Raw genomic sequence first — 22,413 nt, 5'->3', positions numbered from 1 at the left:
TGAGGGAGAAGGACATGAGGACTATGGACAGACCTCCTTTGAACAGCTGTTTGGAGAATTCAGGGTGGACAGTATTTGGCCTGGGTGGACATATGACAAGAGCTCAGGAAACTGTAGCCACTGGCCTTCGCCTTGGGACAAGTGAACGGTTAATAATAAATTGTCTTCAGCCTGGCCGGCTCACACCTGTAATCCTAGCACTCTGGGAGGCTGAGGTGGGCAGATATTTTGAGTTCAGGGGTTTGAGACCAGCCTGAGCAAGAGCAAGACCCCGTCTCTACCAAAAATTAGCCGGGCATGGTGATGCAGGCCTGTAGTCCCAGCTACTCGGGAGGCTGAGGCAGGAGGATCGCTTGAGCCCAGGAGTTTGAGGTTGCTGTGAGCTAGGCTGACGCCACAGCACTCTAGCCCGGGAAACAGAGTGAGACTCAGTCTCAATAAACATACAAACAAACAAACAAACTGTCTTCAGGCCTCAATCAAGCCTTCATCTGACTTGAGGCAGAAATCCACTGAGACTATAGCTGGGAGATACCACTTGTGAATGGCCCAGTCTGGGACCGAACCAATTCCGTCCTCGAGAGGTGGGTGGTGGTGGTCTAGACAGCAGAAACCAGCCCAGAAAGGGGGATGGGGTGGGATCTGCAGGGCCTGTGAGTCTGGGGTCCGGCTGGAGCTGTGGGAGGGAAGAGAGAAGAGCCCAGGGCCCTGAGTCAAAGAGCAGAGTCTTGTGGTTAATTTTAGCTAGGCCATAGTACTCAGATATTTGCTCGAACACCATTCTAGATGTCAACAAAGGTATTTTTTTTTTTTTGAGACAGAGTCTCACTCTGTTGCCCAGGCTAGAGTGAGTGCCATGGCGTCAGCCTAGCTCACAGCAACCTCAAACTCCTGGGCTCAAGCGATCCTCCTGCCTCAGCCTCCCGAGTAGCTGGGACAACAGGCATGCACCACCATGCCTGGCTAATTTTTTTCTATATATATTAGTTAGCCAATTAATTTCTTTCTATTTATAGTACAGACGGGGTCTCGCTCTTGCTCAGGCTGGTTTTGAACTCCTGACCTTGAGCGATCCTCCCGCCTCGGCCTCCCAGAGTGCCAGGATTACAGGCGTGAGCCCCCCGCGCCCAGCCAACAAAGGTATTTTTTAAATGAGATTGACATTGAAATCAGTAGACTTTGAGTAAAACAGATTTCCTTCCCTGAAAGAAAAAAACCAAAGTGTTATTTTCTCTCTACTCTCACACTCAATACACCACCTGGCAGTGCCCTGCCGTCTGGCCTGTAGTAAGGGCACTGGCAGATCCCTTGTTAGGGGCCGGGCGCGGTGGCTCACGCCTGTAATCCTAGCACTCTGGGAGGCCGAGGCGGGCGGATTGCTCAAGGTCAGGAGTTCAAAACCAGCCTGAGCGAGACCCCGTCTCTACCATAAAAATAGAAAGAAATTAATTGGCCAACTAATATATATATATAAAAATCAGCCGGGCATGGTGGCTTGTGCCTGTAGTCCCAGCTACTCGGGAGGCTGAGGCATGAGGATCGCTTGAGCCCAGGAGTTTGAGGTTGCTGTGAGCTAGGCTGACGCCACGGCACTCACTCTAGCCTAGGCAAGAAAGCGAGACTCTGTCTCAAAAAAAAAAAAAAAAAAGATCCCTTGTTAGTGGTTATGAACACTGGTCTTTGAGTCTCCCACGCCCCCTGTGTACAGCCAGGCCCCCTCCCTCCAGCCAGGTACCTCTGCCCACAGGAGCAGGCTTTTGGCCACCTTCTGGGCCTTCCATGTGGCTTTCCTTGATCTTCATATATCACCAAGGCCTGGTCATCACTTTACAATGTCCCTTTAGACCAGGGGCGCAGGGGGCATTTCATAAGCATCTTATCTATTCATTCAATAAACATGTATGTATTGACACCGATGTGTCATTGTGTGTGTGTGTGGGTTGGGGGAATTACAGGAAGTGACTGGGTGAATCTTATCCATCGAGGTGGTAAATGGGTATCTGGGTATCGTGTGAGCTCGGCAGATGAAACTCAAGCACTCAGAGGATGGGAGTGGCTAGTGAGAGGGTAAGGTTAGGACACTGGCAAAGAGAAGACTCTGCAAAGGGGGGCCACTCTGATGCTCTGGCCAATTGTCACCTTGTGAGAATGCAGGCCTGGTGCCACATCTTCCAGAATTTAAAACAGAAACTGGTCCTAGCACTCTGGGAGGCCAAGGGGGGAGTTCTCAAGGTCAGGAGTTCCAGACCAGCCTGAACAAGAGCAAGACTGAGGCCAGGCGCGGTGGCTCACGCCTGTAATCCTAGCAGTTTGGGAGGCCGAGGTGGGCAGATTGCTTGAGGTCAGGAGTTCGAAACCAGCCTGAGCAAGAGCGAGAGGCGTCTCTACTATAAATAGGAAGAAATTAATTGGCCAACTAAAATGATATATAGAAAAAATTAGCCAGGCATGGTGGCACATGTCTGTAGTCCCAGCTACTCGGGAGGCTGAGGCAGGAGGCTCGCCTGAGCCCAGGAGTTTGAGGTTGCTGTGAGCTAGGCTGACGCCACGGCACTCTGGCCTGGGCAACACAGTGAAACTCTGTCTCAAAAAAAAAAAAAAAAAAACCCAGAAACTGGAAATGTGGATTTCATATGAAATCTCCAGATTCACCAAAGTTAACTACTAATGTATTTAAATCGTTATTTTTAAACACTGAGCAGGTCAAAGAAAACCCACATGGTGGCAAATGTGGCTTCTGAGCCTCCAGTTTGCAAGGCATGTGCTCAAAGGATCTGCACTTGCCTTTCTCCTCTCTCTGGCAAAGGTCGCGGGTGAAAGCCGTCAAGGCCCCACCCCTGGAGCCTAACACAGCCCCTGGCAGGGAGCAGGTGCTCCACAGGGGCTACTGCACTGGCCGCCAAATAAAGGCTTTCTGGTCACTCTCCAACGCACCGACCTCGGCACCCTACTGCTTGTGGGACAACTGGGCAAACGCCTTATCCTGGCATCTGAGGCCCTCCCAGTCTGTCCCAAGGCGCCTTCCCGAGACTCAGAGCACTCTGCCCTATGGGGGCCTCCCTGACTCAGCTGGAAAGGTCGAATATATATTACATATACAGTAACTGACGGATAAACCGGCTCTAAGTGCCTTCCGTGGATGGTGGCCGGGGCTGGAATGTGGGAGGTTTATCTGTGTAAGGGTGCGTGTGTGCTGGGAGAACGCGCGTGGATACAAGGGCCTCGTCCTGGGAGAAGAGCTGGGGGCTGGGGGCATGATCAGTGGGCTGAATAGAGTGATAATTTAAATGATCGAACACCACTACCACTCCCCCCAAGTTCCACCGCTTCAGATAGGGACACGGACACCTCCAGTGGGGGCTTCTTTAATTCCTGCAGAAAATATACCGACCCCACCTTGGCACTGGCCAGCATCGCGGTTCCAGTATTTCAGGTGTCACTGACCCCAGGGCCCTCCCTCTTTCCAGGGAGAAAGAAAAGCAGACCTTGGGCCTCTGCCCAGAGGTTCAGATATACCTGGAGGATGAGCACGCGGGAGACGCAGGTTGGACAAACAGGAGCGAGCGCGCCCCGACTTGGACTGAATTCCATTTACACCCCAACTCCGCTGCTCCAGACAGGCAGAATGTGGAAAATTAAGAAGCCTTTCTTCCCTCCCTGTAAAACAGGACCGACGAGGATGGGATTCGAACCCACGCGTGCAAAGCACAATGGATTAGCAGTCCATCGCCTTAACCACTCGGCCACCTCGTCCCACGTTCAGCGGCTCTTTCCGCATTCCCCTATCTCTCATCCCCTCCGCACCTTCCGGGCCCCCGACCCGGCCCCAACGCCGACCTCCCGGGACTCAGCCGAGGGGGAACGGCGGGGAGAGGGCCGCTCTTTGAGTTCCTTTCGGCCCGCCTCGGCCGGAACCCGCGCCACGCTGCACCGAGCTGCCGCCGAGCCCCGCCACGGCTTCCCCTCCCTGCGCCGGGGCGCGCGCCGGCCCGCGGGACGCGCGTGTCCGGGGGTCGCGCGCCGGCCGGGAGGGCGGGGCGGCGTCCGCGGGGCGGGGCGGGCCGGTAGCTCCGCCCCTCGCGCGGCGCGGGCGGCGGGCGGGGCTGCGCGCGCTCGGCTCGCCTCGGCTGGCGTCGGCTGCGCTCGGAAGGCTGCGGTAAATCCGGGCTTGCGGCCGCCGGCGGAGGCTGTGGCCGGGCGGTCCCTGCCGCGCGCCCCGAGCCCCGAGAGCCATGCAGATGTCCTACGCCATCCGGTGCGCCTTCTACCAGCTGCTGCTGGCCGCGCTCATGCTGGTGGCGATGCTGCAGCTGCTCTACCTGTCGCTGCTGTCGGGACTGCACGGGCAGGAGGAGCAAGACCAGTATTTTGAGTTCTTCCCCCCGTCCCCGCGGTCCGTGGACCAGGTCAAAGCGCAGCTCCGCGCCGCGCTGGCCTCCGGAGGCGTCCTGGACGCCAGCGGCGATTACCGCGTCTACAGGGGCCTACTGAAGACCACCCTGGACCCCAACGATGTGATCCTGGCCACGCACGCCAGCGTGGACAACCTGCTGCATCTGTCGGGCCTGCTAGAGCGCTGGGAGGGCCCGCTGTCCGTGTCGGTGTTCGCGGCCACCAAGGAGGAGGCGCAGCTGGCCACGGTGCTGGCCTACGCGCTGAGCAGCCACTGCCCCGACATGCGCGCCAGGGTCGCCATGCATCTCGTGTGCCCCTCGCGTTATGAGGCCGCCGTGCCCGACCCCCGGGAGCCGGGGGAGTTTGCTCTGCTGCGGTCCTGCCAGGAAGTTTTTGACAAGCTAGCCAAGGTGGCCCAGCCCGGGATCAATTATGCGCTGGGCACCAATGTCTCCTACCCCAATAACTTGCTGAGGAATCTGGCTCGCGAGGGGGCCAACTATGCCCTGGTAATCGACGTGGACATGGTGCCCAGCGAGGGACTGTGGAGAGGCCTGCGGGAAATGCTGGATCAGAGCAACCAGTGGGGGGGGACGGCGCTGGTGGTGCCTGCCTTCGAGATCCGCCGAGCCCGCCGCATGCCCATGAGCAAGACGGAGTTGCTGCAGCTCTACCAGGTGGGCGAAGTGCGGCCCTTCTATTATGGGCTGTGCACGCCCTGCCAGGCACCCACCAACTATTCCCGCTGGGTCAACCTGCCAGAAGAAAGCCTGCTGAGGCCTGCCTACGTGGTGCCTTGGCAGGACCCCTGGGAGCCATTCTACGTGGCTGGAGGCAAGGTGCCCACCTTCGACGAGCGCTTTCGGCAGTACGGCTTCAATCGAATCAGCCAGGTGCCTATAAGGGAGAGGGCAAGGGGAAATGGGGAAGGAGGGGTGGTGGGGTCAGGGAGCTATGAGGAGCAGCCCCAGATGGAAAGGAGGCAGTGAAGCAGCAGGGATCATAGTTCAGGAGCTGGTTGGATGGTGTGCAAGATCCAGGATGCCTCCCGAGAGGTGAGGAGTGTGGCTTTAGGAAAGTCAGTCTCGGCCCTGCGAATGTCATCAAACTTTGCTGACCTGTCTTTCCCCCTACAGGCCTGTGAGCTGCATGTGGCAGGGTTTGATTTCGAGGTGCTGAATGAAGGTTTCCTGGTTCATAAGGGCTTCAAAGAAGCCTTGAAGTTCCATCCCCAGAAGGAGGCTGAAAATCAACACAATAAGATCCTTTACCGCCAGTTCAAACAGGAGTTGAAGGCCAAGTACCCCAAGTCTCCCCGACGCTGCTGAGCCCTTCCCTCCCCTAGTCTGAGAAGTCTCAGCCTCCTGGCTCCTCAGGCCGCCCCTCAGGCCTGACTGGGGTAAGAAATGTCACTCCACTTTACAGAGGTAGCTGTGGTGTTGAAACACTGGACTTGAATATGGGGTGCTGGGATCAAGTCCTAGCTTTACCACTAACTAGCTGTGTGGCCTTGAGCAAATCCCGTTACCTCTCTGAGCCTCGACTGCCGCCTGTAAAAAGAGAGGTGAGAATACCTACCTCACGGAACTGTTGGGAGGCTCAGATGAGATGCTGTATGTGAAAACATTCTGTAAGCTTCGTACAAATGTGAAGTATTATTAATATTACAGTATTATTATTGTTGTTATAATTGTTATTATTAACAATGCTTTGTGGGTGGGTAGGGGTTGTAGGAGAGCAAAATGTATGAATGGGATGGAGCTGAGAAGTCTGAGTACTTAAGGAAATGGGCTTTTTTGGAAAGAAATCCGATGAAGGCCTAGAATTTAGTTCTTAGCTCCTGGGCAGGAGCCTAAACTTCCTGGTTCTCTCGGGCCTCCCCCCTGGAGGGGCTGCGGAGGCGGGAAGGGTCTGCAGGCTCTGTGGGCCTGATTGCTGTACCTTCGCGCAGGCGGGGCTGGGCATTGCCTGCCGATGACGACGTGTAAATAAATGAGTGTTCACACCCACAGCTGGCTCCGTTACTCTCCTGAGCTGGGGGTGGGGAGGACGGGAGGGAGGTGGCCGCGGACCAAGGGGCGCAGGCTGCAAAGCAAGGAAAAAGCAACACTGGCCTTCCCCGCAGACAGAAGGCCTGTGTGCACGTCGGCCGGTTGCTATGGAGACCGGGCGCGGCATCCCAGCATGCCTCGGCCCCCAGCTGTCCAATTGTGAGCTCCCCGACGGGTGCCTCCTGATGACGCACACGGAAGCGCCGGCAGGCCCCGCCTCCCGCAGCAGAGGGACCTGCGCAGCTCTTCCGGGAGGCCGGCGGCGGCGGCCAGTACCGGGAGCCTCGGCCACCTCTCAGGGAGTGTCGGTGGGGAGGCCGGAGGCCCCACTGCCCGCGGTGCGTATCGCCAAGCCCGGCGCCTGGTTCGGCCTCTCCCGTCAGTTGCTCAGAGCTGGCACAATCCCCTCCTCTGGGGCCGAAGCGGAGACTTAACCGGCCTGACGCGTGCGGGGCCGCGGGGCCAGGGGCCCGAGGCCGGCCGCGGAGGAGCCCGCGATTCTCTGGCTCGCGCCGGTGCATTTGGGGGTGGAGCGGGGCGGAAGCTCCCGGAGCGGCTGGGTTGGCCTCTGCGAGAGTGGGGAGGGGTCTGCTCTCCCTGGGGGCCTGCCCGGGAGAAACCTACAGTCTGAAAAGATAAATCGCCTCTGTACAGCGCTTTACCGTGTGCTTTTCTATCTCTTACCCCTTGCGATCTTGACTACACTCGGAGCAAGAGTGATTATCCTTTTGCACCCAGGGTAAGGAGGAGAGGTCGTGACTGAATTTAACTCGCTCATAATGAGTCAGCTGCAGGGGAGAAAGGATTCTGCAAGAGATAGGACTTACACTGCGTCTGACGAAGTAAATATACATAACAGTGAAGAGGAATTGCAGATGTTGGGAACTGAAGCTTCAGAATGGGAAAGATGAAGCTGGTTTGGAGAACCCAGGTTTTCAGGTCAGGTTGAGATCATTGGTGAAATCACTGAGGAATGTGTCTAAACTCTCCCCTTGGCCATGCATTACACACAGCTTGGATGGGTGTCAGGAAAGTTTGCTACTACTTCAGGGACCTGGGGCTACCAAAAAATAAAAGCTATTTCCTGCCCTGCAGAAGTTTATTTTGTTAAATTTGTATTCACAAATCCTCCAGTCATCACCTGAGCCAGTACTGCGCTGGGTGAATAAGGTGGGTGTGCAGCCCCTGGCCTGGTGAGGCTCACAGACTGATTGGGGACAAACATGAGAATGAGCAAGTAGGAAATGTAAACAGAGAAGGCTTTCTGGAGAAAATGGCATCTGCATTGTTCTAAAGGACTACAAGGCAGTGGACAGAGAAGTTGGAAGAACATCACAGTGAAATAGAAGCCCCGGTAGGCAGAGAAATTATCTGCCTAGAGGATTGTTTAATCTTCCTCTTAGGTGAGCTCTTGGCAGCAGTTGGCACTATCACCAGTTTCCTTGAAATTCTTTCTTCATGACTGGGTTTTTCCTCCTCCTGTGCTGGGATCTCTTCATCTGCCACCTTTGGTGACCTTGGAAGTTGCATCATGGGCTTCTCACTGCACACATTCTGCCTTGCTGGTCACATGTCCTCTCCTATGGCATGAAGAACTTGCTATATGCTAATGATCAAATCTCTGCAGCCCAGATTTCTCTCTGAGGCTTAGACCCATATATCCCCAACCCTGTTCCTTCTCTGATTTCTGGATTTTTGCACATGCTACTCACTTTACCTGGAATGTTGCCTCTGTCACTCAGCTCACCCACCTGATCCATCTTCCTCTAGAAGCTGTCACTTCTGCAGCAAGCTCCAGGTCCCAGGTAGATAGATACCCCTGCCTTATCCCCTGGGTCTTCACTCTCCTCACACCAGAGTAACAGTCTGCTTCTTTGCTCTTTGAGGTCAAAGACTGTGTCTGTCTGTCACAGTTGTGCCCTGGAACCTACTGTAGTGTCTGACAGTACTTAGCCTATATTAGATGTTCAATAAATGCTAGATGAGTGAATGAAAAAAGGAATGCTTAACAGTGTTCAATGTTCAGTTCAATGTTGCTGAGAAGTCAATTGACAAGCACTGAAAAGTGTTGGCATTAGCCACAGGCAGTCATTGGTGAACTCTACAGGATCAGTTTCAGCTGAGATTGATGGGTACAGAAACAGATGGAACAAATGGGAGGTGAAAGTAGGACTAGCATGTGTGCATAAGGCCCTGAAAAGTGTAACTCTGAATTGGAAAACAGGGAGCAGTTAAGTGGAATGGGTGAGGCTTTGTGTTTCTGCTTCTTCTTAATAGTAGAAAATACCTGAGCACATCTAAAGTTTCATGGAAGGAGACTGCCAAGAGGGAGAAGTTGAAGACACAGAAAAGAGGGGAGCATTGATGACATGAGGTTGCAGAGGCAGCAGGAGGAGATGGGATTTAACCCAGAGCACAGTGAAAGAGGATTGCAGAGTGTTATCAGGAAGAGAAGCCAAGGGCGTTGTAGGCAGAAGGAACAGCACGAGCGGAGGGAGGGAGGTGAAAGGGCAAGAACCAGACATTAGATGGTGGGGGCAGGGAGCTGGACCAGAAGTTCAAGTCCAGTCTGCAAAGGACCTTGCAAGCCCCCATCAGAAATTTGGGCTAGGAATCTAAGCCTCGGCCAGTATTCCCAGGATTGGGACCACCACCAACGTCCAAGGGCAGGAGCATTTGCATAGCTTCCAGCCCAGGGTGTGGTGAGGCCAGTCACCTCCCTGGCTGTGTCCATCTGGGGTTGGGTTTGGTTCAACTCCCCACTTGGCCTCTTTCCCACTGAGCTGTGCGCAGTGGTGAGTGATGGCTCCACTCCTTCTCCCAGAGCCGAAATGCCCATCCAGCCTCCAAGCAAAGACACGGAAGAGATGGAAGCAGAGGGTGATTCAGCCACCGAGATGAATGGGGAGGAGGAAGAGAGTGAGGAGGAACGGAGCGGCAGCCAGACTGAGTCAGAGGAGGAGAGCTCAGGTGAGTCCCCGTGGACACACAAGCATGCACGCACACACACACACACACACACACACACACACGCACGCACGCAAGCACGCACTCCACTCCTCTCCAGAGCCAGCCCTGACTGGCCTCTTGTCCCAGAGATGGACGATGAGGACTATGAGCGGCGCCGCAGCGAGTGTGTCAGTGAGATGTTGGACCTGGAGAAGCAGTTCTCGGAGCTGAAGGAGAAGTGAGCATGGGGACACCTCGGACTGGGTCTTCGGGCACCTGGGGTGGGGAGGCAGCAGGCCTGATGCCCAGTGAGCAGGTGCCTAGTGCGGGGCCTGCTGTGGAGCAGGCGCTCTGTACGTGCTTGCCCAAGAGCGACAGATGAGCAAGTGGATGAGCACACGGTGCACGGCTACCTTTTACCTCCCAGGTTGTTCAGGGAACGACTGAGTCAGCTGCGGCTGCGGCTGGAGGAAGTGGGGGCTGAGAGAGCCCCCGAATATACAGAGCCTCTTGGGGGACTGCAGCGGAGCCTCAAGATTCGCATTCAGGTGGCAGGTCTGTGGGCTGGCCTGTGCCCTGTGCCCCTCCCAGAAGCCATGGCTTCCTGTCCCCTTCCTCTCTTGTCCCTGCCCTGCCTCACCCTGTTCTCCCAGAGCTCCTTTGTGGGCCCCCGAGGTCCCCAGCCAAGCAGGCCCTTCCCCCCTGCCCTGCAGGGATCTACAAGGGCTTCTGTCTGGATGTGATCAGGAATAAGTACGAGTGTGAGCTGCAGGGGGCCAAGCAGCACCTGGAGGTGAGCCCAGCTGGCTGGCAGCCTGGGGTGGGGCGAGGCCTGACGGCCCCACCCTGGCCTGCCTGGCTGAGCCACTGCCATGCCTTCCAGAGTGAGAAGCTGCTCCTCTATGACACACTGCAGGGGGAACTGCAGGAGCGGATCCAGAGACTGGAGGAGGACCGGCAGAGCCTGGACCTCAGCTCTGGTGAGCGCAAGCGCCCGGCCCTGCCAACGCCCACCCCTCTCTGGACCTCAGCTTCCCTCGCCACACAAGGGGAGAGTCCGGGGGCTGCTTCTTGGGGTCCCTGTGAAGACTGAGTGAGGCCTGGCACACGGTGGGGACTCAGGCAGGGTGGGTGCCCTTGCCCTCCTCTGCCCCGGCTCTCTTTCCAAAACGGTCAGCTTGGCATGCCCACGTCCCTTAGCCACAGTGCGCAGTACCTGTGTGAGGAGGCAGGGATTGTCATCATGCCACTGTCCACAGACAAATGAAGAAGCTGAGGCTCGCGGAAGTGCAGCGGCCTGTTTCCCAGGGTCGCACCGCTGTGCAGTCAGGACCTGAACGGCCCCAGCCCAGGGCTCTGTCCACTACCCTGCATGACAGGGCAGGGAGAGGAGGCCAGGCTGGCCCACGTAGGGGCAGAGGCTCCAGGGGAGGGAGCGTCCTGTGGGCCAGGCCCCGATCCTGACTGTGGGTCTGGACACAGAGTGGTGGGATGACAAACTGCACGCCAGAGGCAGCTCAAAGTCCTGGGACTCCCTGCCACCCAGCAAGAGGAAGAAGGCGCCTCTTGTTTCTGGTATCCTTTCACCCCAGGTGGCCTGAAACTGGGCAGGACATCAGGGTCAGCTCCAGACCTGGGGGAGGGTGTTGGAGGGATACACGAAGAACAGTCAGACTGGACTCATGGTGGTTTGGTGTCACGTGACCATGTCTGGGCAGATCCAGCTGTCAGCAATTTCCTGTAGGGTCCTGGGTCTCCCCTGGGCCAAATGGACCCTAGAGAAACAGAAATGTCACTTCAGTAACTCCCATAACTTCTTGGGTAAAGTTTGGCCTTTGAGCCGTTCTGTTTCCTGGCATTGCCCCAGCAGGTTCCAGGCACCCCCACCCCAGCGCCTTTGCTCACTTCCCCTCCTCCTGGGGGGGGGGGGATCCTGCCTGTCCCCACCTGGTCGGGGCCCATCTCCGTGAAGCCCCTCCCAGTCTCGCCCAGTGCCTGTGGCTTCACTCCCCAGGGCACCTGTGCCTTACCTGGGCCTGCCCAGTCCCAGCGGGGACTCCCTGCCTCTGCCCGCCTCAGGCAGGGGCCCCTTAGTCCAGGGCCTGCTGTGCCTGCATCGCTGGCTAGCCCAGCAGAGTTGAGTTCTATGTCCCCCGAGGGGACTCCCGCTGAGCCCGCATCAGTCACTATAGCTGTCTGGTGCCAGAGGGCGGGCCCAGGCAGGGAGGGACAAATCTGGAAGGCAGTGATTAGAGGAGCGAAAGGGACATGGGGACATGTAGACATCAGGTCGAGAGCTCAATTGGGAACGGGAGGGTCGTCTCAGGATGGAAAGGACCTGAATCTGCCATCAGATGGAGGAATGCGGGGACAGTTAATGATACAGGGGGACAGAATAGGGAAGGAGCAGGTTCCTGAGGGTGAGGATGGGCCCCAGCAGCCGACCTGAGGGAGGGAGGTGAGGTGGGGGCCCACTGTGGATGGGTGAAATGGGCCACGAGGGCCCCCCCAGACCAGGGGCCAAGAGGTAGGAGGTGGAACCCGAGTTGAAACCCGGTCCTCACTGTCCACTGCATCACCTCTCCCGAGGGTTGGTTGGGTAGCCCAGCCAGCCTTGGGCTCCCAGGCCATACCCTCGTCACCTGCCCCCTCCACCGGGCTTCCTGCTTCCTTGACCCTGTCACAGGCCCTTACATCGTGTACATGCTGCAGGAGATCGACATCCTGGAGGACTGGACAGCTATCAAAAAGGTAGGTCCGGCCAGGTACGGTGGCTCACGCCTGTAATCCTAGCCCTCTGGGAGGCCGAGGCGGGAGGATCACTTGAGCTCAGGAGTTCGAGACCAGCCTGAGCAAGAGCGAGAGCCCATCTCTACTAAAAAAAAAAAAAAAAAAAAAAGTAGAAAAATTAGCTGGGCGTGGTGGTGAGTGACTGTAGTCCCAGCTACTTGGGAGGCTGAGGCAAGAGGATCGCTTGAGCCCTGGAGTTTGAGGCTTCTGTGAGCTGTGATGACACCACAGCACTAGACCCAGGACGACAGAGCGAGACTCTGAAAATAAAAACAAAAAGGTGGTTCCACTGCTGCCATGTCCCCCCAACCCTACCTCAGGGTCCCCACCCAGATGGCAGGTCTAGTCCCTGCAGGCCTGGGCTTCCTGAGGACATGGGTACTTCTCCGCTCACCCCTTGCCCCCCACGTCTTCAGCCCGGGTTCCCTGGATTGCGGCAGCTCACGAGACCTCCTGCACGGGAAGCTGCCCTGGGGGGGGGGGTTGCTTTCAGCCCCTTGCTCCAGGGCAGGTTTTGATGGTTTGAGGGGGGGGGCAGGAAAGCAGCGTGGCGGCAGGGCACACGGGCGCTCTGCCTCGGGAGGGCGTGTGCTCCCCCGCCCCACAGAGGCTGGCATGGAGGAGGCAGCTCTCAGGGGGGCTTTCTTCTTGCCCACCCAGGCTAGGGCAGCTGTGTCCCCTCAGAAGAGAAAATCAGATGGTAAGAACCATGGCAGTCGTGCTGCCTCCCTCCCCCCCGCCCGGCCTCCAGGGAAGGAGCCCCGAGAGAGGCAGTGGCCATGCCGGAATCGGTGGCCCCACAAAGTTAGGACGTTCTAGGTTGGAGGGGGTTGAGGGAGTTTGGGGAGCAGGAACCAGGTGGGGATGGGAGGCTCCGGGGTGCCGAAGCCCATCGCCAGGACCCACGGGTGAGGCTGGGGAGCTGCCAGGAACCCTTTCGGGAGGCCGAGGCCACTCCCCTATGTCCCCACAAGAAGTGGCTGCCACCCTCCTGGTTCAGCTTCCTCTCACAGGTGACGGTTTCCCTTCCCACACACCCCCAGGACCATGACCCCACTGTTCACAGCCAGGGGGTCCCTCAGAGCAGCTGGCCCCAAACCCAGGATTCACATTTTCCTGCTGCGGAGAGGCCGACGGACACGCCCTCTGGTCTGCCTCGCCGGCCCTCCCCTGCCAGCCGGTGCTGGCATGCCTCCTGGAGGCCCGCACAGCTGTGGCCTGGAGCTGACCTGGCCAGGCGAGACCGTCACCCCACCTCCATCCCTGAGCAGCCCGCTACCTCCCCTCTGAAGATCACCCTCCTCAGTGCTCCCTGGCAAAGAAGATGTCCTATGCCACAGCAGCATCCGTCCCGCTGACCTTGGACCCTGGCTCCCCCACCACTGGGAGCTGGGCTCGCTGTGTGGAAACTCTGGGCCAGAAATATCTAGGGGGGGCCTGTGCATTCTGGCTGGCTGAGGTGAGCAGCCGGGCCCCCCGGTTTTCCCAGGGCAGTTCTCGGTATCTGCCTCCCAGATTTTGAGACTGCAATTAAAGCCTTTCCTGGGACTCTGGCATGCCCGTGTGTGTCTGATCTACCTTGCAAGGGATTCAGGCTCCTGGGGACTGCCTGACACGGGCAGACTCCGTTCTGGGGTCCTGCAGTCTGATGCCTCTTCTCCCTACCCAGCGGGGGGCCGGGTGCTCTGACTCGGTGTCAGGCTGGGGAAGGAGAGTCTGGGCGCTGGACTGCCTGGTGCTGGTGAGCGGAGTCTGCAGTGACATGTGGCGGGGAGGTGGTGCATGGTGCCTGGAGCCCGGGTCGTGTCTGCACCTGCCCCAGTTGCTCGGCAGACCGGAGAGGCAGCCTGGCAGTGCCTGTGCGTGGGAGGCAGCCGGCAGCAGCGCCATGTGCTGCCGACCTCGCAGCCAGACTCCCCCTGCCTAGCGCTGTCAGAACCACCCCCAGAACCTCAGTTAAGCAAAGGGGTTGGTTTCCATGGAGACATGGCATCTTTTCTCCATGGCAACGTGAAATCCCAAAACCCAGGTTAGGCTCAGGAATGAGTCATCTGTGACCAATAGGGGGTGCTCTCTCACAAGGCTGACCCCCGAGGCGTGGACAGATGAGCAACTGACCATAGACCCAGGGGTGAGGCTGGGGCCTGTGGGGATGGAGTCCAGCCCTGCTTAACCCCTTCCCGCCCACCAGTGTGACTTGAGGCCAGCAAGGCCCTGTGCGGAGGTAGCACCCCCACAGCTGGGGCCCTCAGAGTGGAGCCAGCAGGGAGGGGGTCCCTGCCCCTGAGGCCGGGCACGGAGCAGAGGCGGTACTGGCCAGGCAAGGTGGACACCCAAGAGTTAACTGGCGGGTGTGACAGGCGCACCGCCCTCAGGAAGTGTTACTCACCGGGAATGTGTGTGCCTGTGCCTTGGGGCTGGATTCTCTTCCTGAGTCCCAGCAGAAGCCGAAAGAGCTCCCAGCCATGGAAATCCCTGGGGAGCCCGGAGCTGGCCCTCGTGGAGCCCTGAGCAGGTCCAGCGTGGCTCCTGAGCACCTGGAGAGAGAAAAGTTAGTGAAGTTGGGAGGGCGGCAGGAGCTGCTCGGAGGGTCTATCCCCGCTCGGAGTGGGCAGCCCGGGACGGGGAGGAGTGGGCAGGGGTCCCAGCCCACTGCTCAGCGCCGGGTGTCCACACCCAGGCCAGCCCAGGACCCGCTGTACGACGTGCCCGATGCCAGCAGGGGGCAGGCAGACGGGCCCCAGCGGCCAGGGCGCGCCGTGAGCCTGCGGGAGCGCCTGCTGCTCACCCGGCCGGTGTGGCTGCAGCTGCGGGCCAACGCGGCGGCCGCACTGCACGTGCTGAGGACGGAGCCCCCGGGGGTGAGTCTGCCCCCTCCCCCGGGGACTGGCCAGCCAAGGGTGGGAGGGAGAGGGGTTGGACACAGAGGTCCTGAGCCTCCCGACCCGTCCGGCCCCTTGCAGACATTCCTGGTGAGGAAGTCGAACACCCGCCAGTGCCAGGCCCTGTGCGTGCGTCTGCCCGAGGCCAGCGGCCCCTCCTTCGTCTCCAGCCACTACATCCTGGAGAGCCCTGGCGGTGAGAGGGGCTGGCCTGGCGGGAAGGGGCTGGAAGCAGGGGGGAGTCCCCAGAGAGCCGCTACCTCACTTCCCACCTCTCAAAGGCGTCTCCTTGGAGGGCTCCGAGCTCGTGTTCCCGGACCTTGTCCAGCTCATCTGTGCCTATTGCCACACCCGGTGAGTCTGCCCACAGGCACCCGCTGTCCACAGGGCCTCGCTGCCTGTCCTCCCTGCCTCTGGGGCCCCAATGCCCCTCACTCCTGACTTTCTGCTCCCCCTCTGGCCTCAGGGACATCCTCCTCCTCCCACTCCAGCTCCCCTGCGCCATCCACCGGGCGGCCACCCACAAGGAGCTGGAGGCCATCTCCCATCTGGGCGTTGGTAAGGGCTCTCCCGCCACCCGCTGCTCAGACAGACAGGCTGAGGCCAAGAGAGGACGGGAAGGTGCAGGGCACCCAGCCCGAAGCCTGTGCCTGTCCTGGGTTGAGCCCCTACCCTGACCAGTCCCTGAGGCCGGCTGTTTTCTCTTCCCCAGAGTTCTGGAGCTCCTCCCTCAACACCAAGGCTCAGCAGGGCCCGTCCGAAGGCCCACTGCTGCCCCGGCTGAAGGCCCGGTCCCCTCAAGAGCTGGACCAGGGCACTGGAGCTGCCCTGTGCTTCTTCAACCCCCTGTTCCCAGGGGACCTGGGCCCCACCAAGCGGGAGAAATTCAAGAGGAGCCTCAAAGTGCGTGTGTCCACAGAGACCTCCAGCCCGCTGTCCCCACCCGCCGTGCCGCCTCCCCCGGTCCCAGTGCTGCCAGGGGCAGCCCCCAGCCAGACAGAAAGGCCACCCCCTCGCCAGCTGCTGCGGAGGGAGAGCTCGGTGGGGTACCGCGTGCCAGGGGGTGGTGGCCCGGGGCTCCCACCCCTGCCCTCCCTCCAGGAGGTGGACTGTGGCTCCCCCAGCAGCTCTGAGGAGGAGGGGGCGTCAGGGTCCTGGGGGAGCCCTGTAACCTCACCCCGCCTGAGCCGCCGGCGGCCACTGCTTCGGTCCATGAGCGCTGCCTTCTGCTCCCTGCTGGCGCCGGAGCGGCAGGTGGGCCGGGCAGCCGGGGCGCTGCTGCGGGACCGTCGCACGGCCGTGGGCCAGCTGGTGCAGGACCTACTGACCCAGGTGCGGGCGGGGCCCGAGTCCTGGGAGCTGCAGGGCATCCGCCAGGTGCTGAGCCGGGCCCGGGCCATGCTGAGTGCGGAGCTGGGCCCTGAGAAGCTGCTGCCGCCCGAGAGGCTGGGTGAGGCCCCAGCCGGCTCAGCCCCTGCCTCCAACCTAACCTCTTCTCCCCTTCCCTCCCATCCCCTCCACCGGTCCGGCCTCTCTGATTGTGTCACTGTTACAAACCCGCCCTATCTCACCTCCGTTGGAGTGAATTCCACGCCCTGCCTCTGTTCCCCGTGCTCCTGTCTCACCCAGCCTCCCCTGCCTCTCGGCCTCTCCTCCTGGCTCTGCCCCTTCTCCCTTCTCCCCTGGGCTCTGTCCCCCACCCCCACCCTGCACCCTGACCCCTGCCTGCCGCTCCTCTACAGAACACGTGCTGGAGAAGTCGCTGCACCGCTCTGTGCTCAAGCCCCTCCGGCCCATCCTGGCAGCGCGTCTGCAGCGCCGGCTTTCCTCGGACGGCTCCCTGGGCCGCCTGACCAAGGGCCTCTGCCTGGCCCGGGCCCAGGGCCCGGGAGCCTTCGGATCCCACCTGAGCCTGCCCTCCCCTGCGGAGACAGAGCAGGTGCGCCAGAAGCTGCTGCAGCTGCTCCGCGCCTACTCCCCCAGCGCCCAGGTCAAGCGGCTCCTGCAGGCCTGCAAGCTGCTCTACTCCGCCCTGAGGGCCCAGGAGGGTATGCCGTCCCCTCCAGCCCCTCCCCCTGCCCCGCCCCCGCTGAGCCAGCACCAGGCCCCCAGGGAGGGGTTCCCAGAGCCCTGAACAGCACAGCCTGGGAGGACAAGCCCACCCTCCCATCGCACAAATGGTAAACAGAGGCCCAGAGAGCAGAGCACAGGCCCCTCCACGAGTTTACTGTAGAGATCACATTGCCCGGGGCCCGGCGGGCAGAGGGGACAGGTCGCTGAGACAAGGATTGAGGATTGCACCCTGGCCCTGGGGCTCCAGAGGAGCCTGAAGCTTCCGCCTCACCATGTCCCCACAGGGGAGGGCGCAGGGGCTGACGAGTTCCTGCCGCTGCTGAGCCTTGTCTTGGCCCAGTGTGACCTTCCCGAGCTGCTGCTGGAGGCCGAGTACATGTCAGAGCTGCTGGAGCCGGCCCTGCTCACTGGAGAGGGTGAGGGACCCCCACACACCACCTCCCTGTCTGGGTGGGGGCTGGGGGGCTTGGCCGCTTGGCATCGGGCCCTGATAAGCATGGAAGGGGAGGGGGAGTGGGTCCCCAAGCTGCCAAGAAGAAGCCCAAGCTGCCTTCTGCCCTTGTGTCCCAGGCGGCTACTACCTGACCAGCCTCTCCGCCAGCCTGGCCCTGCTGAGCAGCCTGGCCCAGGCCCACGCGCTGCCCCTGAGCCCCTCGCAGGAGCTGCAGCGCTCCCTCAGCCTCTGGGAGCAGCGCCACCTGCCCGCCACCCACAGCTTCCAGGTAACAGGCCCTCCGCAGCGCCCTCCCCAGACTGGCCGGGCCCAGAGGGGCACTGGCAGCCTGCAGCACGGTCCCCTCCTTTGCCCAGTGAGGCCCAGCAAGGGGAAAGGGCTAGTCCTGCGTCACCCTGCGAGAGAAGCAGCCCCCCATCCTAAAGTCAGAGCCAGCCTTTCTGTGCCCAGTGCTGTAGGGGAGCAAATTGTCACAGGAGCTCAGAACAGGGACCTTAGAAGCCCCATTTTACAGACGAGGAAGCTGGGACATGACATGGGGAGGGGAAGGGCCAAATCCTGGCCTCTGGCCCCAGGCCAGGGCTCTGCCTCCCCGGGCTCTGGCTGCAGCCGAGCTCCCCTGCCCTCCCATCCGGGCTCTGCCTGGTTGTCCTCAGAGCCAGGCACCACTGCTGCCCTTCACCTTCCCAGCTACACTTGGCTAAGAGTCCACGCTCTGTAGCCAGATCCTGGGTTCCAGTCCTGGCACTACCACTGCTTGGTTGTGGGAGCTTGGGCCAGTTACTTAATGTCTTCGTGCCTTGATTTTCTCATCTGTAAAATGGGGCAATAGTACCTACCTCCTAGAGTTGGCGTGAGGATTAAATGCGTTAATGTAGGACGAGTGCTTAGGGCACAGAGTAAGCTCCATCTCAGCTTCGTCTTGGGCTCATGAGAGGCCTGCTGGGCCGTCCTTGCACCTGCAGCACCCACAAGCCCACCCCCTGGAGCTCACGAAGCTTTTGCCAGTTGGTTCCACCGCTTGGTCTACACCCTGCACCCTTGTCCCTGCACAGCATGCACTGGCCCCTTGGCTCTGGAGCCAGAGCATAGCAGGCTGAGTGTCTCTGTCTCTGCTCCGGCACAGCACCTCCTCCGAGTAGCCCACCAGGACCCCAGCACTGGCTGCACCTCCAAGACCCTGGCTGTTCCCCCAGGGGCCTCGATCGCCACCCTGAACCAGCTCTGTGCCACCAAGTTCCGAGTGACCCAGCCCGACACTTTCGGCCTCTTCCTATACAAGGAGCAGGGCTACCACCGCCTGCCCCCGGGAGCCCTGGCCCACAGGCTGCCCGCCACCGGCTACCTCGTCTACCGCCCGGCAGAGTGGCCTGACACCCAGGGGACTGCACCAGAGGAGGGCAGTGGGCAGCCAGAGGCAGGGGGCAGGGAGGAGGAGAAAGGGGGCTTGGAAGTCGGGGACGTTGGGGTCAAAGCCAGCCCCAGGGGCAGGGTGGGAGCGTCTGAGACAACTGCTGAGGGCCACGAGGACCAGGCCAGGGGAAGCCCTGCTCAGCCAGGGCAGCCAGAGGCTGAGGGAAGCCAGGCAGCCGCGGAGTAGCTAGCAGTAGCCGGAAGGGTCCTTTGGGTCAGGAGACTCTGAGCCTGCTGGGAAGGCCTCTCAGAGCCATCAGCCCAGCCCAGGTGTCCTTGGTCAGCAGCACGCCAGGCCCTCTCCTGTGTCTGCCTCCACCTCTGTCTGCTGCTCATCTCATGAGCCCACCTGCTGGGGGAGCGGCCACAGCGGAGGGGTTGGAATCATATTGGGATTGGGGGACCCCTGGATTATGTGCCCAAGGCCCCTTGCCTCTTTCTTCTCCCCCAGCTAGAGGCTAGCCAGCCGCAGCGGTGGGTGTGCCCAACTGGGGACAGATCCGGCTAATGACAGCCTCTGGTCATCCCGGCTCCTTTTGCACCTTCCCCATGGGCACAGCCCAGGCAGGGCTATGTCAAGCAGCTCCTAATGGGTTTGGCGCTTCCAGGCCCTGAAGGAGGATCCAGGGAGGCAGCAGGATGGCGGCAAAGGCTCAGGGCCAGCCCTGCCCTGGGCTCCCTGGAGCACCCTCAGCTGCAGGCCTCAGTGCTCTCACCTGTCCGGCGGGGCTACCACAGCTGCCCTGCCCCTCTCCTGGAAGTGGTCCGGGAGTCAAAGTGGATGATTTTGCTACAAAGCAGAGCCCAGACCAGGGGAGGAAGTGGGGCAGCTCCCTTCCAGGGATTTATTCCCCGCCACGCAGGGCTCTCACCTGGTGTTCTGCCAGTCAGTCCCAGGAAGGTTATTCCCTGGAGATCTGGTTCCGGGGAGAAAGCACCCGACTTCCAGTCTCTCCCTGAGAGCAGAAGTCCCCCCAGGCGCTCCGACATCCCAGGGGAGTTGGACAGGGGAGATGATGCCCCCAACAGGCAGATAAGCTTCCAAAGCGCAGAGTGGGGCTCAGAAACCCTTTCCTCTGCACTAAATGGCCCTGACAAAAGCTCTGCGGGGGACGGGGCATGGCTTGTTAGCTCCACTGAAGTTCAGGAAAGTGACTCCTGAGACATCACACAAGTCATGAGGGGTTACCCCAGCCAACCAGGGTGCCAGCTTCCAACTACACCCTCTATTCTCAGCCTGGACAAGTTAACCCTCAAGGCCAGGGCAACCCCAAGGGGCACCCAGGCCAGGCAGAAAATCTGAGCAAAGAAAATTGCTCCCCCACCAACCACGAGGGGGCGTGCGTGGCCCAGGAAGCTGCTAGCAGGGTGACCACTGAGGGACGAGGACAGTCCAAACGCCCAGCAGCACAGGTGGTCACTAGCCTTGCACTCCTGCAGCCATCAGGTAACCTGGGGACAGCACAGGGGCCGAGGCTGCTGGTCACCAGGTGTCCTGGAGCTGAGGGTTTGGGCGAGGCCAGCCTCTAAGGGACCACACCCCAGGAAGGAATCATTCCTGACAGAGGACCCGGCCAGTTTCAGAGACTGTCCCCTTGGGCGTTGAGTACAAAGGGACAGCAACCCACATGTCATACATGACAGTTGGGAGGTAGAGATTGCGGACACTGGCTTTCAGGTGATCCAGATACAGCCTGGGTGCGGGGTAGGCAGCCGGCACCCACTTCCACGCCCCTCCCCGCAGCCTCTCGCTGTGGGCCACTCTCCTGTCGTCCTCCCTCCCTGTGCCACCCGCCCCAGTGCCTTGTACAGTGCAGTGCTGAGCACCCCACAGGCGCTCAATAAATGTTGTCCACGGATTGGAGTTTGGTAACTAGGATGAGGGGCAGTGGGGCAGGAACCTGGGGAGGGACGGGAGGGCTGGGTTCTGGGAACCGAAAGCAGGATGTGTCAAGTTCAGTCCCAGAGAAAGGACCTGGAGCATCTGCAACCGGTGCTTCGAGAACCCCAGGGGCTGGATGTGGAGGTGAGAGAGGCTGGGGTCCCTGGCTCAGGCCTCTGCAAGCCCTGCCCTCCCTCCCTGCTCAGCCCCAAGCCCCAGCTCACTGGAGCCCTGCCGGCCCTGCCCACTGCCTGGGGCACTCGCTTTCTCTCCGCCAGAGATTTGGGCAGGTCAGGTCAGGGGGCTGCCAGGCCAAATCAGCAGGGCGGGCAAGGAGAGGCAGCCGAAGGCTGGTCTCATTATCCCCATATTACAGAAGAGGAAACTCAGGCTTGTTCAGGGAAAGTGGCTTGTAACGGGGCAGAGGGCTTGCACAGCCTCCAAAACAGGACTCACCTGTTAGTTCACTCAGCAGCAATCTATCGAGTGTCCCTTACGGACCAAGCACCCACAGCCACAGGGAAGCAGGTGGAATCCCACCGGCCTCACAGGTGATCTGGGCAGCAGCCAGAGCCCCCTGCGTCCTTACGGGAGAGGCAGCCAAGGCTCCTGGAGCTGATGTGCATTGCCCACCTTCGCCCAGCATCCACTGCCGCAGGGCAGGACCAACCCCTGACGTTTGGATGTGCTGAGTAGTGGCCAAGTCATTTCCTCGCTTGCAAAGCTTGCACTCAGCACGCCTAAGGTCACCGTGGTTTTGCGTGACATTATTTACTGTCCATCTCCCTCACCAGAATGCCAGAGCCAACTCTGCCTTGTTCCCAACTAAGTCTCGGGGCCTAGAACAAGGCCTGTGCCGGAACTGGCGCTCGGGGAAGATGTGTGCACAGATTGATTCCCGAGATCCAGCCTGTTCCTCCGCCTTCCCCGGGCACGGGCGGCGCGTTCTCCAGCGCTGCCACTAGGGGGCGAGCGCGCCCCATCCCCAGCCGCGCGCCCGTGCCCGCGCTAAGGCCGCCCGGAGGACCCACGGGACTCTGGCCACCCGGAGGACCCGCGGGCGTGGTGCTAGGAGGAAAGCAGTCCCGCAGCGGGGCCCTGGGACACCCTGCGAACGGGGGTCCCGCGAATGGGCGAGTGGGAGGGGCTGCCCATCCCTGGTTTAGCAGCGGGTGGCCAGGAGCCAGGGGCCTACGGATGGGATGGCCCAAGCTGGCGGGTGGAAGACAGTGACTGAGACTCACGCTCCAGCCTGACCCGCCTTCCACACAGCGTTAACACCCTGCCACGGCCTTGCGACCCATGCCCACACCCACAGCTTAACACCCAGTAACACTCTGACCCACATTCCCACACAGCGGGTGACACCCTGCCAGCCCCAGGCATGTACAACACCACCCCGGCAACCAGCGTTGGCATGCACAGCCTGACACCGTTAGCTGTTCACGCCCTGCAGGATGGGACACAGGGACACACAGGCACCCGTCCTCCAAGCCACACCCCAACACAGAGCAAACACCCACT

The 22,413-nt window shown here is 60.3% G+C and overlaps 3 protein-coding genes and 1 non-coding gene across 7 annotated transcripts; 3 read left to right on the top strand and 1 right to left on the bottom strand.

Moving 5' to 3' along the window:
• Window positions 1-3,671: 3,671 nt before the first annotated feature.
• Window positions 3,672-3,753, bottom strand: TRNAS-GCU (transfer RNA serine (anticodon GCU)). Its single transcript has one exon. It is a non-coding gene; the product is annotated as a tRNA-Ser (tRNA).
• Window positions 3,754-4,099: 346 nt separating this feature from the next.
• On the top strand, window positions 4,100-6,404 carry B4GAT1 (beta-1,4-glucuronyltransferase 1). Its single transcript, XM_012757486.2, has 2 exons — window positions 4,100-5,288; window positions 5,532-6,404. The coding sequence occupies exons 1-2, from the start codon at window positions 4,233-4,235 to the stop codon at window positions 5,721-5,723; spliced, it is 1,248 nt and encodes a 415-aa protein (XP_012612940.1). The 5' UTR covers window positions 4,100-4,232; the 3' UTR covers window positions 5,724-6,404.
• A 225-nt stretch (window positions 6,405-6,629) lies between these two features.
• On the top strand, window positions 6,630-13,741 carry BRMS1 (BRMS1 transcriptional repressor and anoikis regulator). 4 transcript variants are annotated; one of them, XM_012757492.3, is made up of 10 exons: window positions 6,632-6,784; window positions 9,271-9,416; window positions 9,543-9,633; window positions 9,823-9,950; window positions 10,109-10,188; window positions 10,279-10,375; window positions 10,878-10,970; window positions 12,082-12,146; window positions 12,846-12,885; window positions 13,229-13,365. In XM_012757492.3, exons 2-10 carry the CDS (start codon window positions 9,278-9,280, stop codon window positions 13,234-13,236), a joined length of 741 nt encoding a protein of 246 aa, XP_012612946.1. In that variant the 5' UTR covers window positions 6,632-6,784; window positions 9,271-9,277; the 3' UTR covers window positions 13,237-13,365. The 4 variants fall into 4 exon arrangements, with proteins under 4 accessions (XP_075857760.1, XP_075857759.1, XP_075857761.1 ...); XM_076001644.1 differs by lacking the exon at window positions 12,846-12,885 and having other exon boundaries at window positions 6,631-6,784; window positions 13,229-13,741; XM_076001646.1 differs by lacking the exon at window positions 10,878-10,970 and having other exon boundaries at window positions 6,631-6,784.
• Window positions 13,742-13,803: 62 nt separating this feature from the next.
• Window positions 13,804-20,864, top strand: RIN1 (Ras and Rab interactor 1). The gene is made up of 10 exons (XM_012757485.3): window positions 13,804-14,736; window positions 14,866-15,046; window positions 15,149-15,263; window positions 15,349-15,421; window positions 15,534-15,625; window positions 15,780-16,517; window positions 16,810-17,115; window positions 17,425-17,556; window positions 17,711-17,862; window positions 18,721-20,864. The coding sequence occupies exons 1-10, from the start codon at window positions 14,651-14,653 to the stop codon at window positions 19,192-19,194; spliced, it is 2,349 nt and encodes a 782-aa protein (XP_012612939.1). The 5' UTR covers window positions 13,804-14,650; the 3' UTR covers window positions 19,195-20,864.
• Window positions 20,865-22,413: the final 1,549 nt, after the last annotated feature.

Source organism: Microcebus murinus, chromosome 4 (genome assembly GCF_040939455.1).
Source record: "Microcebus murinus isolate Inina chromosome 4, M.murinus_Inina_mat1.0, whole genome shotgun sequence".
NCBI lineage: Eukaryota > Metazoa > Chordata > Mammalia > Primates > Cheirogaleidae > Microcebus > Microcebus murinus.
The sequence above is the reverse complement of the archived record's forward strand: the minus strand, read 5'-3'. Positions and strand labels throughout refer to the sequence as shown.

Bases quoted from the DNA above. Each gene is read 5' to 3' on its own strand.
- BRMS1 (XM_076001644.1), top strand. From the start codon at position 9,278: ATGCCCATCCAGCCTCCAAGCAAAGACACGGAAGAGATGGAAGCAGAG. The intron at 9,417-9,542 runs GTGAGTCCCCGT...CTCTTGTCCCAG, and splicing joins GTCAGAGGAGGAGAGCTCAG to AGATGGACGATGAGGACTAT. The intron at 10,971-12,081 runs GTATCCTTTCAC...ACCCTGTCACAG, and splicing joins GAAGGCGCCTCTTGTTTCTG to GCCCTTACATCGTGTACATG.
- B4GAT1 (XM_012757486.2), top strand. From the start codon at position 4,233: ATGCAGATGTCCTACGCCATCCGGTGCGCCTTCTACCAGCTGCTGCTG. The intron at 5,289-5,531 runs GTGCCTATAAGG...TTCCCCCTACAG, and splicing joins GCTTCAATCGAATCAGCCAG to GCCTGTGAGCTGCATGTGGC.
- RIN1 (XM_012757485.3), top strand. From the start codon at position 14,651: ATGGAAATCCCTGGGGAGCCCGGAGCTGGCCCTCGTGGAGCCCTGAGC. The intron at 15,047-15,148 runs GTGAGTCTGCCC...GGCCCCTTGCAG, and splicing joins TGAGGACGGAGCCCCCGGGG to ACATTCCTGGTGAGGAAGTC. The intron at 17,557-17,710 runs GTGAGGGACCCC...CTTGTGTCCCAG, and splicing joins GGCCCTGCTCACTGGAGAGG to GCGGCTACTACCTGACCAGC.